Genomic DNA, 14,672 nt, shown 5'->3' with positions numbered 1-14,672 from the left:
AATTTCCTAACCAAGACAACTGAGATTAGTCTTAGTCGTTTGGGCATGTTGTAGGAAATAACTATTTGCATTACGCAAAATTCTTTCCTCTCTTTTCACTGCAGTAGCGTGCAACTTATTCCTTCTTTCATGTTATTAATTGCATTGTATTCATTCGTATGCACTAAAAGCTCAACTTCTTACCAATTATGGCTTTAAAATAACTTGCAGAAGGCTGCGCTTCAAAATGTAAACTGCTTTAATTGTTTGCAAGAGTAACTTGGCTGACAGCGTGTCCTCAGTAAAACTAGGCAGTGATTTGGGGCGGACACTGTGTAGCGTGAATGCTACACACTGTCCAACAGTAATAAAATTAATCAATTTGGTGAAAGAAGAGCCACTGTTTTGGGGACTATATAAAATGTCAGGTAACGTTGTTTCTATGTGTACTGCATGCTGTTCATTATTGCATTGTTATTTTCTTTTTGGCTTCACATCATTCTTATGTTATGTATGTTTTTGGTGTCCTTGTGTCGTTCGTTCCGTGGCTAATGCTAACAAACTCGCGAAACACAGCAGTTCCGCTTCCAGAACTTCAACTGCGGCTTCCGAAAAGCGGGTTCCGGAACCTTCCCCGCTCTCTCGCAGGAAGACCTATGAGAAGGCACAAGCGGTGTCTGACCGCTCCAAGGTCAAGGAGATGAAACAGTAAGGAGGCAGTTTGTCCCACATTGTGAGGCTGTGAGAAGCCAACAAGTCGCATACTGTTAACTGTTACTGTATCCTTCTTCCAACTCCACTAATTACTCTTCCTCTGGGTTTACCTGCTTCAGAAAAGCATGGTGTGTGTTTGTGTGTGTGTCAACTAAATCAGTAATTCTGCTGTGCCTGGTGTGTCTGTCAAGTTCTACACTGAATTTTTAGTAATTGTTCTAGTGGCTATACATACTGTAGTCAGTGTAGTGTACTGTACAGTATATAGACCAGTGGTTCTCAAACCTTTTCTTTTCAACCAAACCTTTTATTTTAAACAAAATGGATTCAGGTCCATTTGGTTTGGTTCATAACATTTAAGGGTAAGGTTTAGGGTAAGATTTTAGGTAGCCCAAATGTTTTTGGTTAAAAGGTTAAAGCACTTCATTGCCATACAGTGTTTGGCAACACTGTATGGCAGTCTCGCCGACTCTCCAGCTCTTTAGTATACAGAAAACACATGTTCATGTGGGTGTCATAATTTCAACCAATCAGGATAGAGTACCCATTCATTTTTATAGTGTTCCAGTTCCAATGTCCTATGCTTATTTCATTGGGTCATCACTTCCAATTTCACTTGTTTAAAGGAGCATTCAGTGATTTGGGTGATTTGGAAAGCCCCCGGCATGCACATGCATGCACTACAGTGGGGGACGCAACAGGCCAACAGTACGCACACCAAGGCCCACCCCTGCTCGATCATGATTGGCGGAAGGCCCCTCTCTATCCTGATTGGATGAAGGCTGGGCCCTCTAGCCAAAAACGAATCCTAAGGTTTTTTGACCACGGGGGTTAACTGGGGACAGGGAGGAACTCCTTATATGGTCAGCACACTCTAGTAGGGAGGATTATCACAACAAAACAAAAAAATAAGTGATATTTGAATTGAGTAAAATCACTGAATATACCTTTAATCTGTGTATCCTGTCTGAGTTCTATCCTGATTGGATAACATTGAGAACCTCTTTAATAAAGAGACGGGAGATTCCTGTTACTGAACAAACACTAGCAATGATTACTATCGGAATATATCCGCTATTTAACACTTATTTTAACAACGAAGATTCCTACCTTTTTATTTGGTTAATCAATCGTTAATTAACATAGTCAAGCAACTGATTTGAGTACACATTACAGAGTGTTCTGATTGCATACAGTATGTTCACAAAGGTATGATCTGTTACAGTTTGTTCCCTAAATCAATGTCTTTGGACAATATTCCTCATCGGTGGTTAAGAATGTCTTGCTGTAGCCTGATTATTGAGGTTAGAGATAATTCTAGACAGCCTGTTTTATTCATGGCATTTTAAGGCATAAATTCAGTGTTGAACTTGTTATTTAACTACTCAGTCAATAATATAAACAATATAAGGTATCATACCTGTATATTGAAGACATTGCTATCTTTACACTTCCTGACAAATGTGGTACTAATTTTCTGTGATTGCCAAAAACCCTGAGTGAGCTTCTCTCCTCTGCTTGGGAATAATGTGGCTGAGAACGCGTGTTATAAATTAGTTTTGACATTTTCATTTATTTTAGATTTTATTCTGTTTTTCACGTTTGATTTCAGTTTAGTTTTTACTCGATTTAGGAAATTGACTTGTTGTTCGTCAAGTATTGAGGAATGCCTTGATTTATAGAAGCTGAAAGATTGAAGAATGCATGATGAAAATAGCCGGTCTACAAGCTCACAACATGTCAAAACGCTTGTAGATCTGTTATTTTTGCAACTTTTGCGGGACAACATGACGGAAGTGGGGCGTTAATTTACGAAAAAGAAAAAAAAAACATAAACCGTTAATGTCGTCTCTGTCGGGTGGAAATCTTATGTCCTGAATCCTATTCAGGATTCAGATTCAAAAATAGCAGCTCTACCAAGTCAAAACTTGTCGCTTTGCGCCACGTTTCGAGATTGCAGATCTGCTACTTTTGCTACATTTGTGTGACGTTGTAGTATGATCAGGTAGGTCATTCATTTACGTAATGACACAAAATGGTAGAATATGGAGATAAGAGGTTTCTGCCCGACAGCGATACGTTGTGAGCAGAGGGTGAACTTTACAACCAGCATAAATGGAGGATTACTCTCTACTGTACCTTTTCAGTCTGTCCCCTTTAGATGCCAAGACCTGCCCGCTCTACCCCAACGTGTCCTCTAGCACCCGCCCCCGTAAACACCCCAACGTGTTTAAACGTCTGTATCGGGGCTGCACTGCGGACACTCTGCAGAATGAGTAAGGAGTAGGGAGAGAGAGAAGTGAGATTGATGTTAGGCTGGCATAGGCTTGAGACTACAGTTTTCAGTGTAGTTCTACTACATGCAGTGCAGCACATTGCACTGCCATCATACGTCAGACTGTGCAGGCAGCTTGTCCAAAATGGCTTGCTAATCCCCAAGGTAATACGACGACATTGGATGTTTCCTTATCGGGATATGTCACAGACCCTGAATGTCTGATGCAATGTGGCTGTACTGCTTAAGAGTCTTAGAGTATATATGATCTAAGTTAAGAGTAGGTGACAATAAACTAGATGTCAGAAGAGCTGCATAATACAATAGCTGAGATGTATTATGTGCTTAATAGGTTAGTTTTAAATCATGATTTATCATTTATACATAAACTGTCGATTGATGGAAAGAGAGATAAGTACTACTGTACTACAGAATACATTTACCTACATTTACCTATTGCATTATTACAATAAATAAATGTAATCGCAACTAAAGTGAAAGATAAAGAAAGGGTTTAAGAAAGAGATAGTGAATGATAGCTAAGCCAGGGAGAGCTGCAGTCATTCTATGTGAAACTAAAGACTACGGGACACTTTATTCCCCCTCCAGGATGAACGGACGCCTCCACCGGCTCCTCTGCTCCGTTCCCTACGCCATCCCCAAGTATACATTTGTTGTTTAACCATGTGGCACAAACTGGAGGTGATTGTGGAGAGCGTATTCACAAGGTGTGGTTTCCCAGCTCTCATCACAACCTACAATATTGCACCTCAAAGTGAATTGCGAGTATTTCTTTTACTACTGACCCCTTACACAAACTATACCGGTGCTCCGCCTTGCAGCCCATTGACTAAGACTAGACTAGACACGGTAGAAATTATCGAGAAAATGTCCTTAGTTTTAGCCCTATTAAATATTGTCAAAAATATTTTTAAAGAAACAAGGCAATAGATAATGGTTGACACTGGCATGGTCCTTTTAACATCTTCCCGCACCTCACCGATGATTATATTGACAACTAGAAAGATGCAATTCTAAAAATAAGTGTGGTTGCCGCAATCGCTAATATAGGCCCCTCCCACAAATTTTGCTAGCCAATTACAATGTCACGTCATGGCAACCAGGCTATCAGCCCCTCCCTGCAACAGTCAATAGCCATGTCTTCATTACTGTACAGTTCAATGACACCATGAGCCGATGTGCTGACAACATCAGTCAACCTTTTTATAGATCCAGCTGCCTTTCACGGTATCGAACAAGTGTTCCCACTCCCAGTCGGTCACTAGTTTCCAATGAACATGTCTGTCTTTACTGTCTTGACTCTTTTCTCCTTGGGTTGTGTTAATCTATTGTAGGCTGGATCGGTGAGGCTCCTCAGAGCTCGAGGCACAAATGGGGGTCGGTTCTGTGTGTCTGGGTTTGTCTTTCATTGGGGTGGCTTTGTTCACGTCCGTCGTCACGTTGTGCCCTTCTCGTCTGTGCACTGTTTGAGTCATGACTTTCTTATGATTTGCTGCATGCTGCTGCTAACTGGCCAAGTGGGATGCATGTGAAATTGTTTGCTTGACTGTGAGTGTGCTGTTGATTTATGTGGTGTTAACTCTTGTTTTCCAAGGTTATTAATCTACAACACGGTTCGTTTCATGACTATTCACTGACTGTGTGTGTGTGTGTGTGTGTGTGTGTGTGTGTGTGTGTGTGTGTGTGTGTGTGTGTCAGAGGTGTAATCAACCCAGTGCCATCCTCTAAGAGCAGTCGATCAGGGACATTGCAGTGTGTCCATGTAGCAGAGGGCCACAGCAAGGCTGTCCTCTGTGTGGAATGTACCGACGACCTCCTCTTCACTGGATCTAAAGGTCAGAAGCAGCATTCGCTCCATCTTTCAATCGATGTTGATTTTGTTGACTAAAACTGTCGACTACATTCTATTTGCCAAAACTGTCGACTACATTCTATTTGCCATTACCAGACTTTATTTTTACAAAGACTCAAACGAAGGACATTTTCTCGGTTTTGTTAGTTTCATTTAGTTTTGTAAATACATAAAGCAGTTTCTTTTTTTCTTTTTTTTGCCTTTAATTTAACTAAAATGTATTTTTTAACTATTACAACCCTGCTAACCACAAGGCCACTGAGCTGGTGTGAGCAAATATTCCTTCCAATACAAATGTATTCTGTCGATTCATGATTTTGTCATTGTGTATCTCTCCCGGCGGTGTGCAGATCGTACATGCAAGGTGTGGAACCTGGTGACGGGACAGGAGATCATGTCTCTGGGAGGTCATCCCAACAACGTGGTGTCCGTCCGCTACAGCTCCAGCCTGGTCTTCACCGTGTCCACCTCCTACATCAAAGTCTGGGACATCCGAGACTCCGCCAAGTGCATCCGCACCCTGACGTGAGTGTGGTGTATATCATTGCTATCGGGCAGAACCCTCTTATCTCCAAGTTGTAACTTGTTGTGTATTTTTGTAAATTGACGCCCTATTTGATCATACTACACTACAACGTCACACAAAAGCATCAAAAGTAGCAAATCCACAAGCTTGAAATGCGATGATTTGCTACTTTTGCTCCATCATGCAACGGTGTTGTCTGCTAAAACAATCAGACCCCTCTGACCTGAGTGGTGCTGTTGGGTTGACGGACTATTGGTTGTCGGAATATTGGAATAGTGGGACTTAGGGCTTTCACTTCTAGTGATTTTTACTAGTTGACTAGTTGCCTAGTTTAGTAGTCGACTAGTTGTTTAACTACCTAAAAAATCTACCTATTCTTTAAAAAAAGAAATAATAATAATATAATATGTGTACATTTAAAAACTGTGTACATTGGTGACTATAATCTAGCATTCTAGCTGTAGGCCTCAAGATCAGCTAGAACAGGGGTTTTCAACAGGTGGTCCGTGGACCACTGGTGGTCCGTGGAGGTATTGCATGTGGTCCCTGACCATGCATTTAGCAATGTAGCAAAGTGAAGATTTTGTATTTTCTTCCATGGAACAGTGCACTAAACGTCTGTGCACTGTTCCGTGGAAGTGCGTCAATGTTATCAGAATTTCTGGGAAGTCTGAGGTTAATAAATTCCACAGATAAGGCAGTTAGAATCTCAAGAAGGGTAAAGTGTACCAGCTTGCCTGATTGAGTCATCATTATTAGGAAATGTGCCCATATAATCATGTCATGTGCTATATCTTGCACGTATTTGCCATTTTTACTATATTACTATTATTAAAATAGTTCAAATAGCCGATAATAGCCATAATGTATGGATGTAGATCTGCTAGTTGAACTATTTAAAAAAAGGTTTAGGGATAAAGGTTAAGGCACGCCCAAGATATAGGGCCACATGTGTCAGTACTGTATATCAGTTAAGTCCGTGGACCATCGTTTGAGAAACAGTATAGACATGGGATGCATTCCATAGCAAGTGTTACGAAAGCACTAATCTTAGCCCATATCCCATTACAACTCAACAGTGGTCCCCAGGTTGATTCTTAGTCAAGGTGGTGGTCCCTGGTTCACAATCCGTTGAAAACCCCTGAGCTAGAATGCTAGATTATAGTCACCAATAGTCATTGGTCCGACAAACGACAACCTACCTCAAACCCTAACCTAACCATAACTGCAAGCACGGGAGCAGCGCATGTTCGAGCAGTTCCCGCCTGTCGGACTAATGCTCCGTCGGAATTACGTGCGGATCCCTGGGACTGTTGGTTGTCTGACTATTGGCTGTCAGACTATTTGCTGTCAGACTATTGGTTGTCGGACTATTGGCTGTCGGACTACTGTGCTGTACTATACTGCCTCTCATCATGCACGCTACACCGTAGTCTGTACTGCACTGTGCTCTGTGCTGGTGTTACACTAAAAACTACTGGTGTTACACTAGAAACTCAGCTTCCCATCATGCACCTGTGCACAGTGTGAATGAAGCTCAACAGCGCCACTTTGTCAGCTGTTGGTACCAGAAAAAGGAAAGGGACACAAATTGCTGTTCCTTGGAGTGGCTGCACCACTCAAAAATAGGGGGACAGTTCCACAAGCTTCTGTCATGCTTGTCGTGGTGTGTGTGTGTGTGTGGATGGTTTTCTTGATGTTTTCTATATGTTCCAGGTCATCCGGTCAGGTCAGCATGGGAGACATGTGTGCGTCCAGCACCAACCGGACGGTTGCCATCCCTGCAGGAGAGAACCAGATCTACCAGATAGCCCTCAACCCCAGCGGAACGGTCCTTTACGCTGCCGCGGGCAACTCTGTCCGGGTCTGGGATCTCCGGAGGTACAGTGTGTTAAAAAAAACATTATTTGGTAGCTGTCGCGTGGCAGTAGTTGGTTGCGGATCTCGCTCCTACTGAATATTCAGTGTTTCGGAGAATGGATTTTCCTTTTTCTTTGCCTTGGGAGTCAAATTTGTTCAAATGTACATGACGTTATAAGGAGTAGTTGTCAGTGATATGGAACCCCCCCCCCCCCCCATCCCATTATTAGATATTGCCTTTACACCTTTTATTTTAATATTACCATTAGATTGCAAAATTGTGGTCAAACGTTTTTTTAACCATGGAATAACTCCTGCTGTATGTGGTCAACAGGTTTGCATCCACAGGGAAGCTGACGGGTCACATTGGTCCCGTCATGTGTCTGACTGTCGACCAGACAGGAAAGGGCCAAGACCTGGTGATCACCGGCTCCAAGGACCACTACATCAAGGTCCATGTCCCAATGTCTACTACTGGTGTACATACAGTACTGTATGTGTGGATATGTTATCAGGTTTATGAAGTGGGCATCTCCCATTCCTTTTTTTGGGGGGGGGGGCTTTTTTGCCTTTATTGATAGTTGTACAGTAGGTAGACGGGAAACGGGGAGAGATAGATGGGGGGGGGGGAAGACACACAGCAAAGTTTGTTGGGATCGGGACTCGAACCCGTGACACACTGTCATGCTGCATTACCAGCCAAGGTGCCCAGGCCGGCATCACCCATTCCTAATGTTTCATTGAGTCAGGGTCATACATATTCAGAATTAAAATCAATTAAAATAAAAACAAACATACGGCATTGTACACATGACTGCCCAGTGCCCACATAAGCATGCACATGCACAAAAGTGGAATAAATAAGATGAGATAGCCAGGGACAATAACTGAGTCTTAAGTAACAACTTAAAAGCTTTGGTGGACTGGGCAGATCTGAATTGAGACAAACCTGTTTATCAAGCGAGTACAGTCAAAGAAGGGAGCAAAAGGGTACAGAGCACAGAACCATTCCCAATTAAAAGTATTAGAATTACTAGTTCTGCCTTTGCTAAGACATTCTGGGTCCCAGAATGTCCCAGAATCTGGGACATTCGCTGAGCTGGGTTTTGGAAAACCAATTGTAATGCTACAATAGTGAAAGTGGGTGGATTAGGAGTGAAAAGGGCATCACACTGCTGGTTGAAACTAAAGACTGCCTGCGAGCTGCCAGCTTTTGACACCTGATGTTTTGTCTGTTGCAGCTGTTTGATGTGAGTGAAGGTTCTCTGGGCAGCGTCGTCCCCACACACAACTTTGAGCCTCCCCATTACGATGGCATCGAGTCCCTGGTTGTCCAGGGAGATGTGCTGTTCAGCGGCTCCAGAGACAATGGCATCAAGAAATGGGACCTGTCCCGGAAAGACCTGCTGCAGGTAGACCACAGCTTTAACTCAAACCCATTTCGGGCAGGTCAAGTAACTTTAATTTAGTTTGCTAGCCAATTTTAACTGAAGTTTATGTGGTCAATTTTGGTACGGAAAATGATTATTTCAAGTCAAGAGAACTTTAGACAATACTGTTGGTTATATATGGAGCTGTAGAGATACCAGAGATGATGTGTAAATGGTAAAGCTACAGTACTTATACCTGTACACTAATAGCCACGTTGCATCGCGAGATTTGCAACCCGCTGTGAGCTTCTAGGTCTGCTATTTGATTGTTTATGACTTTTTATACTTTCGAAAAAAACACATATTTTGTGGGGGTCCCTGCACAAAATATTTCCAGGGGGTGGTCCGCAACCAAATAGATTTGGGATGTCCTAGACAACAGTTTGAAAATAATTGTTTTACAGCATGCACCTCCACCTTTCCTGCCTCTGCACACTGTAGCTATCATAATAATACAGAAACGGGGAAAAGTTTCAAAACGTTAAATAATGATATCCTGTGCAACAGCAAGTGCCCAACGCCCACCGTGACTGGGTGTGTGCCCTGGGGGTGGTGCCCGGCTCTCCAGCCCTGCTGAGTGGCTGCAGGGGAGGGGTTCTCAAGCTGTGGCACACGGACACGCTGGGGACACTAGGGGAGCTGAAGGGCCACGAGAGTCCCATCAACAGCATCTCCACCAACAGCAGTCATCTGTTCACCGCCTCAGAGTGAGTCAATGCACACATACAGTACACGCAAGCCCAAGATTGGGCTTAAAGGTGGTTGCACACTGGACGCGTTTTTCGGAAAACCAACGGAAAAACACAGCTAAAAATCCGAAAACGCGTCCAGTGTGCAGGGACCTTTATTCTTTAACCACTTACTGATTTATTCTTTCAACGATGTTGCGCATGAAAATGGCTGTTGTATTATACAGTTTTCCACCTTGCAGTTTCTGTCATTAGCATTTTTATAATAATTCACAAATCACTCATTAGGACTTGGTCATACAGACGTTTTCAGTCGTGAGGTTTTCTTTTTTTGCTTTCATCCATCCAGCGACCGGACGGTGAAGATCTGGCGAGCCCGCGGTGGACTGGAAAGCACCTTAGACAGCACTGACAATGCGGATGAGGTGGCCAGCATCTGAACGCTGGCGCCCCCCACCTGCCGGTCAAAACTGAAAAGACACTATCTTGACGGCGGCCTGTGGTGCAGCTGCCCTGCACTTTTCCCCCTCCCCACTGCACCTTTTAACTACAACACCCTTCTGATGCTAACTCCATGGCTGAGCGCACAGGAAAACACTAAAAGGGGGAATCTCTCCTAACTTTAGCATAAGGTAAAACAAGCCTGGTTTTCCTCCATAAGGGGAATTATTATTTACTATCCATGACTTTTTGGAGGTAAACGCTCATTGTCATGTTTGTTGCTTAATACAAATGTTCGTGCCATGGATCCTGAATCCAAACAAGGCCACACACACGTGCATATCCTTCACTCACAAGACTATTGCTGACAATATATGACGTGACTTATTCACGTGCACTCACTCTCTCTCACATACACACTTTAACATAATTAAGCTATATTCGCTGCTCAGCTTATTCTGTGCTAGCATATAGCTTAATACGTGCCGATATGCCCATACTAATTCAAAGGGTAATTGTGGTGTTTTTTAGAGGAATCCGCACATATGATTGAATCAGAAAATAAGAAGGCAGAGAAATTAATAATAGTTAATTTTTTTCTTTCTTTTTTTTTCTTCTTTTTTGCAGAGATAGCGGGGTTAGTAGCTGGCCTCGACAGCCCCTAGATTGTTTTCTCTGCACCAATTTCCCCTGGGCATTTCCTCATTAAATATCAAAGTGGCTTTATTTATGTAGAAAGAAAAAGAAGAGAAATCACCCTTCCTCCTTAAAAAATGTCCTCTCTCGCTTTGTGTTTTCTTCTTCAAGTTCAAGCGGCTGCTTAAAATCGGCGACCAAAATTGTGACATATTGTCTTTAACTTGTACTGGTACTGTAATTGTGAATCAAACGCATCACTATTAGCCACTCACACTTTAGCACTTGTAAAAAACAAAAAAGAAGAAAAAGAATGATACCTACACTACTACTGTATTACTACTACTTGTCTTCTTGTTCTTTACAAATTCTCTTTATGTGCAACCAGTGTTTAAGTGTGGATAACCACTTATTGTCATTGTTTCATTATGTGTAGCGATGTACTGTTCACTCTCACATGTACCCCCCAAATCACACAACTGGATTCAGAGCTAACCCCAATGCTGCTAAGTTGTGTGTTCACCTCAGACCTTGACGATGAGGGCTTCTCAATGGACTCCAGGTGAGGTTCACCTGGTTATCGTAGTGATGTACTGTATATAATTGTATCTTCTTTTCTGAGAAGATGGGCCTTTGAACTCTGCCTGTGCTGTAAGCCAGTCTTCCCTCGGCAAGAAATGTAACTTCATAACACTTTCGCTCTTATACTGTACGTACATGCCAAATGTCTTTTCAGAATAAGAAAAGAGACTGCGTTTTGGCTATTTGGCTAGTCAAAGTCAACCACTGCCAAACTTTGAGTGGTATGTGGTTGGTGTTAATTTCTCCTCCCTGGTCTGTCTCCCAGTTCTGGAGGGAACCCCTCCCCCGTGTGTGAATTACTAGTGGTCTCCCTCTCTTCAGCTGGTCTATTTGTAAAGATTGTGTGCCATCGCTTCTGAATGTTCAGTAGAACGGTGACCGGAGGCATTAAATACAGTATGTACTGTATATGTATTCAACAAACGTTGGAAAAACTATAATGTGACTGAATGTTTTACGGGACCACCAACCCTAGAGGCAGTCTGGCAGGAGAAGCTAGAGGTCCGGAGACAGAGACGGATGCATTTGAAATGGAACCTGACCTACATGAGGCAGCAGGTGATGTTTTAATGGCCTACTTCTTGTCTATTTGATCGTTGAGGTGTACTTAATACAACGTGTTCAGGATGAACCCCCCCCTCTTTTCCCACTGGAGTTTTAGCAGCTATTCCAAAATGGTTGACTGTAGCGATTCTAATGTCAGATGCCTGGTGAAAATAAATGTCATCTGTCAAAAACAGAATTACCCGTGTTGTCTTTCGTCTTGTGTTCTGTCAGTCATTTATCGAAGTAAATGGGAAGGGATGTAACTATAATTTATATTAAGAAGCATCTGCAGTCAATTCTGGTGTTGCAGAAAAGCAATTTCTGGCTTTTGCACCAATATGGATGTCAATTTTAATGCATTTTCAAATCCTAGTTTCATGAAAGCCAGTTTAACCATTTGTCCTAAACAGAACCTGTAGTGCCATTGCTGCTATTCTGTGTTATTCCCTGTGTGTCTTCCTTACATAAATCAACTCACTGTGAAGTAGATACATTCAACTCTACTCCAAATCATAATCTAATCACAGACTTACCTGGGACTCCAGTGCCCAGTTAAACACAATGATTAAACTATGAATGGCAAGTGGCAAATGAGAACCATTGTTTTCAAGTGGCATCCATATAACTGTGCCGTGAGGTTGTGGCTGTGAGTGTAAGTGACCACAAGATGGCAGTGGTACTATATTACCTTTTGACTGATTGATTGATTGAAGTATTTAGTTTGCAGAATTACAATACATTTCAAGCACAACTCAATACAAAAACTGTTAACTGTGGCAACACCAAAAGCATTACACTTGTTTACAAGAGGGTCCACCCTTTTCAATAACCTTTAGAGACATACACATTACACATATACACTTCTATATAGCCAAAAACAGGAAATCATCATAAAGGAGGTAAAAAAGGGGGGGATACAGTGAGGGGGGGAAAGGGGTGGGTGGGGTGGGGGATTCAGATTTTACAGGGGCCAGTTTGGAATTGCAGCCGTCCGTAGGTGCCCTTTGAGAGTACCGGGTAATATTTTCTTTTTTACTTCTTTATTTACACAGGGCTCATTTTCAGCCTCGCCCTGCATCCTGCATATATCTGACAACACACATTAAAACCTGAGTGCTGACCAAAAACACAAAGTTAAAATATGGTGATAAGAGATTTCTGCCCCACAAATTATCGTCTTAATATTTTACTCCTTATGGGGGGCCACTTGCGGCCCACCAGTGGGCCCCGGGACACAAGTTGAGAACCACTGGGCTAAACCACAAGGCTTTCAATTATCACATCTAATCTAATATTGATTAGGATCTCCTTTAAGTAATGATCATCAGGCTACATGGTACTGATAAACAACCATAAAATAGCTTTATATCATGCACTTTGTCTTTAACAATGCTGTTTATAATGAGCCTGTGCTGGTTTTTGGCAGGAGTGTATAAAGGAAATATTGTTTAGAAGGAAATGCCAATATATTATTTTGGCATTATGTACAGTATATGGGTGGGTGCGCTGTGCGCACCGTGCGGGACTGCGGGTGGTGCAAGAAACATGTCCTCGCGCAACCTTACTGTAGCGCAATAATCCTCAGGGAGGCGCTGTATCTCCAGCCCTTCACTGAGAGTGCTTGACATGAAAATGTATAGGCGTCGGTGAGCTCAATAACCTCTTGACTGGCACTACATACGTGTACTGCATGTCGACTATATCCTCGGCTTCCCTATAGCATTATACTGTTGCTAGTAGGCCTGTTGGCACAGCACAGTATAGGCCTATATTGGCATAGTAGGCGTATGGCATCATATCAGAGCCATCTAATAATGAATTCCTAAGACTTTGACACTTTGACTCTTGGAGTCAGATATTGTTTCATGTTCATTTTAAAGTTCTGGCAGAAAACGTGTGTTAACCTAAAATATCATATTAGTGTGGGGGTAATTGATCACACAGTACGTGTGACGTGATGATGATGGCCAATACAATAGCCATTTAAAATAAATATGTGACATACAGTATGTATGGTAGTTTTCCCATTGAAAGTAAAGAAACGATTACAAGCCACAGAATAACACAAGCTTGGTTTTCCTGAAATGGAATAGCTGACAACAAAATTGGAAAGGTGGTGATTAGGAAAGCCTGCTGCAGACATAATGTCAGACAATATTGTGGCTGGAGCGTCACAAAAAGTGAAACCAAGAGTCTCTACATTTAATGCACTTTTATGTCCGGAAAGATTGTCCCGGACAAGCCTTAATGTCAAGCCCTGCACTATGCCTGTGTCTGTGTATAAACAGCCTGTAAAATGAATGTTGATATAAAGACATAATTATAGCTAGATAGGTAGAATAAGTAGGCTATATATGTAATTATAGTAGCCTGTGTTTATGTGTAGGCTATACATTACAATAAGTGTGTGTGGTGGGGGGGGGGATTAATGATTTATTGACAATTTCTCAAAAAGAATGAATTTCAATCAATATAGCCTAATTGATTGAAATTCATTCTTTTTGAAACATTGTCAAACTAATTTATTCTAGGGGGTGGACCCGATATTTGAGAACCACTGAGAGAATAATAGCATTAAGCAACAAGCAAGGTGACGTTTGAAACGGGGGGTGGTCTGTGTGTGCGCAAGTGTTCAGTAGGCTCTACTCTCATTCATACAGGGCTCGTATCATATAGCGCAAACACTCACTCACAAAACAGATCAGCCGCAGAGACCGTCTCTCAATCACGTCTATCCAACAGAGTCCCATTTGGAGATCTGCGAGGCGATCAGCACTAGTGGACGGTTTGCGGCTTGGTGAGTAAACGTCGTTCATAATAACTTCTCCTTTTTGACCATCCTTCCGTCCTCATATGCTTCCTTTCCTTCCGCGTCTCTGTGCTGCTCTGTGCCGTAGCTAGTAGCTACGCATTATCATCATCATGGCTGCAGGGGTCGAAAGAGACGCCGCGTCTCGCAAGGTCCAAAAAAGAAACCTGTGTGAAATATTGCGCCGACATAATAACTGTGTCATAACATGTTCATCCACGTTCAGACAGGCATTCACAGTGTTTACGTTGATAAAGTCTCACACATCCTCTCGTATGTATGGCCTATATATAGCCTATAGTTGGCACGTAC

The 14,672-nt window shown here is 42.4% G+C and overlaps 2 protein-coding genes across 9 annotated transcripts in view; both read left to right on the top strand.

Moving 5' to 3' along the window:
* The window catches only part of kif21a (kinesin family member 21A), an 85,188-nt gene extending 73,441 nt beyond the window's left edge, over positions 1 to 11,747 (top strand). For 3 of the 8 annotated variants that reach the window (XM_079500520.1, XM_079500521.1, XM_079500518.1), the window contains 10 exons: positions 556 to 687; positions 2,841 to 2,969; positions 3,578 to 3,631; positions 4,688 to 4,824; positions 5,192 to 5,366; positions 7,084 to 7,248; positions 7,562 to 7,679; positions 8,469 to 8,639; positions 9,165 to 9,364; positions 9,696 to 11,747. In XM_079500520.1, coding sequence (XP_079356646.1) covers positions 556 to 687; positions 2,841 to 2,969; positions 3,578 to 3,631; positions 4,688 to 4,824; positions 5,192 to 5,366; positions 7,084 to 7,248; positions 7,562 to 7,679; positions 8,469 to 8,639; positions 9,165 to 9,364; positions 9,696 to 9,786 — 1,372 coding nt within the window. In that variant the 3' untranslated portion in view covers positions 9,787 to 11,747. The remainder of the gene's footprint in view (positions 1 to 555; positions 688 to 2,840; positions 2,970 to 3,577; positions 3,632 to 4,687; positions 4,825 to 5,191; positions 5,367 to 7,083; positions 7,249 to 7,561; positions 7,680 to 8,468; positions 8,640 to 9,164; positions 9,365 to 9,695) is intronic. The other 5 variants (XM_079500525.1, XM_079500524.1, XM_079500519.1 and 2 more) reach the window with 4 other exon arrangements.
* Positions 11,748 to 14,206: 2,459 nt separating this feature from the next.
* cpt1ab (carnitine palmitoyltransferase 1Ab (liver)) overlaps positions 14,207 to 14,672 on the top strand; it is a 36,000-nt gene continuing 35,534 nt past the window's right edge. Inside the window, exon 1 of the mRNA XM_079501629.1 lies at positions 14,207 to 14,348. The gene's annotated coding sequence lies outside the window, so the exon portion shown is untranslated. The remainder of the gene's footprint in view (positions 14,349 to 14,672) is intronic.

This window comes from Electrona antarctica (genome assembly GCF_951216825.1).
Source record: "Electrona antarctica genome assembly, chromosome: 5".
Taxonomy (NCBI): Eukaryota; Metazoa; Chordata; class Actinopteri; order Myctophiformes; family Myctophidae; genus Electrona; species Electrona antarctica.
The sequence above is the reverse complement of the archived record's forward strand: the minus strand, read 5'-3'. Positions and strand labels throughout refer to the sequence as shown.